The sequence below is a fragment of the Dendropsophus ebraccatus genome, chromosome 13 (genome assembly GCF_027789765.1).
Source record: "Dendropsophus ebraccatus isolate aDenEbr1 chromosome 13, aDenEbr1.pat, whole genome shotgun sequence".
Taxonomy (NCBI): Eukaryota; Metazoa; Chordata; class Amphibia; order Anura; family Hylidae; genus Dendropsophus; species Dendropsophus ebraccatus.
In genome coordinates, this window is record NC_091466.1 from 11,545,100 (window position 1) to 11,551,099 (window position 6,000).

The 6,000-nt window shown below is 48.6% G+C and overlaps 1 protein-coding gene across 5 annotated transcripts in view; it reads left to right on the top strand.

Annotated features, from left to right (window-relative positions):
• Positions 1 to 4,323, top strand: part of LOC138771421 (dnaJ homolog subfamily A member 1-like) — a 38,767-nt gene extending 34,444 nt beyond the window's left edge. For all 5 annotated transcript variants that reach the window (XM_069951099.1, XM_069951103.1, XM_069951100.1 and 2 more), the window contains exons 6-8: positions 137 to 367; positions 956 to 1,056; positions 3,433 to 4,323. In XM_069951099.1, coding sequence (XP_069807200.1) covers positions 137 to 367; positions 956 to 1,056; positions 3,433 to 3,657 — 557 coding nt within the window. In that variant the 3' untranslated portion in view covers positions 3,658 to 4,323. The remainder of the gene's footprint in view (positions 1 to 136; positions 368 to 955; positions 1,057 to 3,432) is intronic.
• Positions 4,324 to 6,000: the final 1,677 nt, after the last annotated feature.

A 6,000-nucleotide genomic window follows, 5' to 3' on the forward strand; every position in this document is an offset into this window, starting at 1 on the left:
GTGAGAGGAAGAATATCCCAGTGGTCTTCTTGTCTATAATTGTTTATTATGGGACGTGGCTCCTGGACCAGTGAGGGTCTTACCTTATGGGAGCCCACCAGTCTGGAGTCTAAGCGCTGACTTTGCTTCTCTCCAGGTATGAAGAACAGACATAAGATGACCTTTCACGGGGAGGGGGACCAGTCTCCAGGCCTTCACCCCGGAGATGTGGTCATCGTCCTGGAGCAGAAGGAACACCCCATTTTCCAGAGGAAGGGCAACGATCTGGTGATGAAGATGGAGATCGGGCTGGCGGACGCCCTGTGTGCCTGCAGGCAGAAGGTCCAGACGCTGGATAGGAGGACCATCCTCATCACATCCCAGCCGGGTACGCTATACAGGAGGGTGGCCGGAGAACCAGCCCATACTTGCTGATGGAGCCTCCCTGTCATTCCAGAATAAGCTTTTGACTTGTGTTGGGCTGAGCTGTCAAAGGCCGTTCTCCTCAACTGGGACGTTCAGGGACGTTCTCCACAACTGCAGAAGTGGGATGCAGCCCTGAGGAGTCCTGTAAAACATGGACACCGCCATAGGCCATAGGCTGTATTTATGTGCTCCTGGCAGACCTAGCGCTGCATCCAACTTCTGCAGTGACCGGGAATCAAACACTGAGGGGGGGATTTATCAACACCGGTGTACAAGAGCAGGCGTAAATCATGATAAATGAGTCGCGGGAGGAGGCCACACCTCCTCCCCACCTTGTCACGCTCCCCCAGCCCGCCCATCGGGTGGGCAGGATGTACGCCAGGGAGAGGGGGCGAATCTGCACCTTCTCCCTGGCGTACACCTCGGGCCGGCTAGCCTCTGGCACCTGACACATCAGCCATATTCCTGATTACAGAGAACAGTAATGTAGGTAAGAGAGCTGTATGTATTCTGTTCCTTTAAATAACATTCTTGCTTTTTCTTTATGCAGGTAAAGTGATCCAGCCCGGCGATATCAAGTGTATCCCCAAGGAAGGAATGCCTGTCTATCGAGACCCCTTCGAGAAGGGGAATCTCCTCATTCATTTCGAGGTATATTTCCTGCTATAATTGCAGCACACCTGCTATAGCCTGAGCTATGGAAGGCTGCAGCACACCTGCTATAGCCTGAGCTATGGAAGGCTGCAGCACACCTGCTATAGCCTGAGCTATGGAAGGCTGCGGCACACCTGCTATAGTCTGAGCTATGGAAGGCTGCGGCACACCTGCTATAGCCTGAGCTATGGAAGGCTGCGGCACACCTGCTATAGCCTGAGCTATGGAAGGCTGCGGCACACCTTCTATAGCCTGAGCTATGGAAGGCTGCGGCACACCTGCTATAGCCTGAGCTATGGAAGGCTGCGGCACACCTGCTATAACCTAAGCTATGGAAGGCTGCAGCACACCTGCTATATCCTGAGCTATGGAAGGCTGCAGCACACCTGCTATAGCCTGAGCTATGGAAGGCTGCAGCACACCTGCTATAGCCTGAGCTATGGAAGGCTGCAGCACACCTGCTATAGTCTGAGCTATGGAAGGCTGCGGCACACCTGCTATAGTCTGAGCTATGGAAGGCTGCGGCACACCTGCTATAACCTAAGCTATGGAAGGCTGCAGCACACCTGCTATAGCCTGAGCTATGGAAGGCTGCAGCACACCTGCTATAGCCTGAGCTATGGAAGGCTGCAGCACACCTGCTATAGCCTGAGCTATGGAAGGCTGCAGCACACCTGCTATAACCTAAGCTATGGAAGGCTGCAGCACACCTGCTATAGCCTGAGCTATGGAAGGCTGCAGCACACCTGCTATAGTCTGAGCTATGGAAGGCTGCAGCACACCTGCTATAGTCTGAGCTATGGAAGGCTGCAGCACACCTGCTATAGCCTGAGCTATGGAAGGCTGCAGCACACCTGCTATAGCCTGAGCTATGGAAGGCTGCAGCACACCTGCTATAACCTAAGCTATGGAAGGCTGCAGCACACCTGCTATAGTCTGAGCTATGGAAGGCTGCAGCACACCTGCTATAGCCTAAGCTATGGAAGGCTGCAGCACACCTGCTATAGCCTGAGCTATGGAAGGCTGCAGCACACCTGCTATAACCTAAGCTATGGAAGGCTGCAGCACACCTGCTATAGTCTGAGCTATGGAAGGCTGCAGCACACCTGCTATAACCTAAGCTATGGTAGGCTGCAGCACACCTGCTATAGCCTGAGCTATGGAAGGCTGCAGCACACCTGCTGTAGTCTGAGCTATGGAAGCCTAGATTGTAGTCTAGAGGGGTGCATAAGAGGGGAAGTCCGGGGAGATGAAATGGTATTACCGCTCCTTTCTCCTGCACCCCACTTTATATGGCCCCATACAGTTTTTATACTGCTCTCCCAACCAACCATGGACAGATGATGTGTCAATGGAGATAGGGTTGGTCATGATGTTTGACCCCTTTGTTCTGGGAGAGATAAGCTGCAGTTCCCCAGACAGGAATGCTTTGTGGTTCAATTCTTCACTATCTGCGCTTACTGTCAGTGAATGAAGAACGACCCTGCTTACATCTCTGGGCTATAAGACCTCTAACAGTAGGGGGTTTCTATGCAGTCAGAACATGAGCCTTACAGAGCTCCCCCCCCCCCCCCCCCCCTCATACTATGTACTACGCAGAGAATAGAGAAACTGGATACAACTGTAGCAGATCCTCAGCAGTGAGATGTGTTAGGACTGTATGTATTATTAAGGACACATTCAACAAATTATATATAATTATAATTTTTATTTATTTAAGGAGCTGTAGTTTTTTATTTTTACCTTCTGAGATCCATACGGCTTTTTAACAACACAGTCGCTTGAACACCTATAATATGCTTCCATTAGCAGGGCTGGATACATGTATATAGCAGACAGATCACTATATATAGCATCAGCCTACCCCATGTGTTCCACGTTCAGAGCTGAATGTGTCCACAATTAGGGAACAATTTCCTGGGGTTTGTGTGAATGAGGCCTTAGTCATGTGGGGGGATGATGAGATGATAGAGGAATTCCCTTAATGAGACCTCCTATGGTGTCTATATGGATCTCTTCATTAGGTCTCCATATGTAAGGTTCCCTCTTTCCTCCTATGGTGTCTCTATATGGATCTCTTCATTAGGTCTCCATATGTAAGGTTCCCTCTTTCCTCCTATGGTGTCTCTATATGGTGCTCTTCATTAGGTCTCCATATGTAAGGTTCTCACTTCCCTCCTATGGTGTCTATATGGATCTCTTCATTAGGTCTCCATATGTAAGGTTCTCGCTTCCCTTCTATGGTGTCTCTATATGGTGCTCTTCATTGGGTCTCCATATGTAAGGTTCTCACTTCCCTCCTATGGTGTCTCTATATGGTGCTCTTCATTAGGTCTCCATACCTAAGGTTCTCGCTTCCCTCCTATGTTACAGGTGAAGTTCCCCGATCCTGGCTGGATTCCTGTAGACAACCTAAAACAACTACAAGAACTGTTTCCATCCCGACCTCGGCCAACCCTGCCAGAAGATACGGAGGAGGTCACCTTGTCCAGTTACGACCCTCATGAAGCCCACAAACATGGAGGCAGAAGAGAAGTTTATGAGGAAGACAAAGAGGATGAGTCTCACCACCATTCGATGCAGTGCCAGACCTCCTAGTCCTTCATCAGGGATCACCTTGGTGGATCAGTTCATGAAGCCATCATAAAGATGGTCCTGAGATGGCGGGCTCTGCTATCTTACACAACGTCTTCCGTGAATGTGTCTCCTCCACCATCTTCTCCTGGAGACCAAAGGCTTTTTGGCCCTACCTACTGGAAGATTCCAGCGTTCAGACGGTGCTACTATACAAGGTCCGTGCCCCCGGAGTAGTGATGATGTCTGTCGCCTGTAAATAGGTTAACTCTTCATAGCACTTAAGTATGGGTGAAGACTGATCGATGACCAGAGCTTACGGTCGCTCATCGCTTCTGATCAACTAACGCAACCTCGTTGTTATTTATATCTGTCCGGATTATGCATTCCTCTGTAGAATGGTTTCTCCCGGCCTTCATATTGAGCCAATAGAGCACAAAGCCTGGAGGAGAGAACAGAAGAAGCCTCAGACTGGGGGGGGGTCTCCGACCAGGCTGGAGTCCACTGCCATAGGACTGAAGAGGAGCTAAGGACCATGAGGTCATCATTGACCTCCAACTACTTTTTACATTTGTTCAATGGTGCAATACTGCTGATTTAGCGGCAACCAATGATGCTTCTGCTCCAGAGGCGTCTAGTCATCTGATGCAATCACATTTTACTGAGGAACACCTTCTTACAATGTGAATAAACCTTGATATAAAAGATCTCACACTGCCTATTCGTTTAATTCCATCAAATTATACGTAAAGGGACAGGCTGTGGGCTTGGTCCAGAATAGAGATGAGTCATGACATAGTGCTGATGGCAAAAGTGGACTGGACGGAACAGACTGGCCCTGTACTGCAGGATGTTTTACAGTACACCATTATAGATGACAGGTGGGGGGAGAAGGGGGTTATTAATGCACTGAGTTTGCAAGGTGCTATGTCAGAAATCTGCAGACTAAAGTTAAGGGGAGATGACAATTAGGAGGCAGCACTCTCCTAGAGTACAGTTATTGATGCACTTGGTCTGCAAGGTGCTATGTGAGCAGATAGGAAAGAAACCGTAGAAGCAGCACAGCAAGGAAGAGGTTACACTATGCACTGAACTGATGGTAAAGATGACAAGCCCGCAGAATAAAGTGAGGGAGAGATTACATTTAGGAGACAGCACTATTTACATACTGCAGGTATTTTCTCAAGGGACAACTTCCCAGAACCGTGTGGATGGTCAGATATAAAAGGAAAGCCTTGATTTACCTTTTAGTGACATCATGGTGCACAGCCCAGGCCCTCTATCTCTGCTTTTATGTGTTCCATCCTCATGTCTTTTTAAGTAGATACAAATAGAAGAGCCTGCAAACGCCAATACACACAGCTATTTAGAATTGCAAAACAGCTGTAGAAAAGAAAATTAGGTTCCTTCCATACTTTTTATTATCTATTCAGTCTCCCCCCCCAGTTCTGAGCTTCTGCTTTCTGCTGAACATACAAAATCTGTATGTGAGCTTTTCTCTCTGTACCCCCCTCCCTTCTAAGGCGGCTGATGTAAACAAGTCCCTGGCTGGCTTTAGCTGGCTTTAATCATGACATTACAAAGAAGCTACAATGTTGCAGGTACAGCCTGCCCGGGACTTGTTTACATCAGCTGTCTCAGAAGGGAGGGGGGAGGAGGGGAAGACAAAGAGAAAAGCTCTCAAACAGATTTTTGTGTCTTCAGCAGAAAGCAGCAGCTGAGAACTGGGGGGAAGAGACTGAATAGATAATAAGTATGGAAGGAATTGTTAGTCTTACCATCAGCAGCAACATATCAAAAGTTATGTTTGAGTGGAATACCCCTTTAATGTGGATGGTAGACTCTATTCGATAGGTCCATGGTTTCTCAGACCTCCTAGGGCTGCATCCAACCGGTATTCAAATTTCGAACAGTTGGGGGGGGAGACACTTATGACTCCACACTGGGGAATTGACCCCTGATGACACTATACTGATGAGGAAAGAGATGCAGCCTATTCAGGACTGGGGGTCTGGGGGCCCAAAAGAGTGAAACACGTAGCATGTGGCAGTAATACACATTCTTATATTCTTACACTGAGCAAATACGGCGGGATTCAGCGGTAGAGAATCCCGCCTGCCTTCTAACATGTCACTCCTCTGAGCGGAGAACGACGGCTGCGGAGGAGCGCGTGCTCTTACATAGATGGGCTATGGCACACTGAGGCAGGCGGGATTCTCTGCCGTGGAATTCCGCCTGATTTACTCAGTGTGAACATACCCTAAGGCTATGTTCACACAACGTATATTTTCATAAAAGTACGGCCGTTGTTGAAATCTGCAACAACAGCCGTACTTTTTACTGAAATATACATTGCCTTGTCTTGTA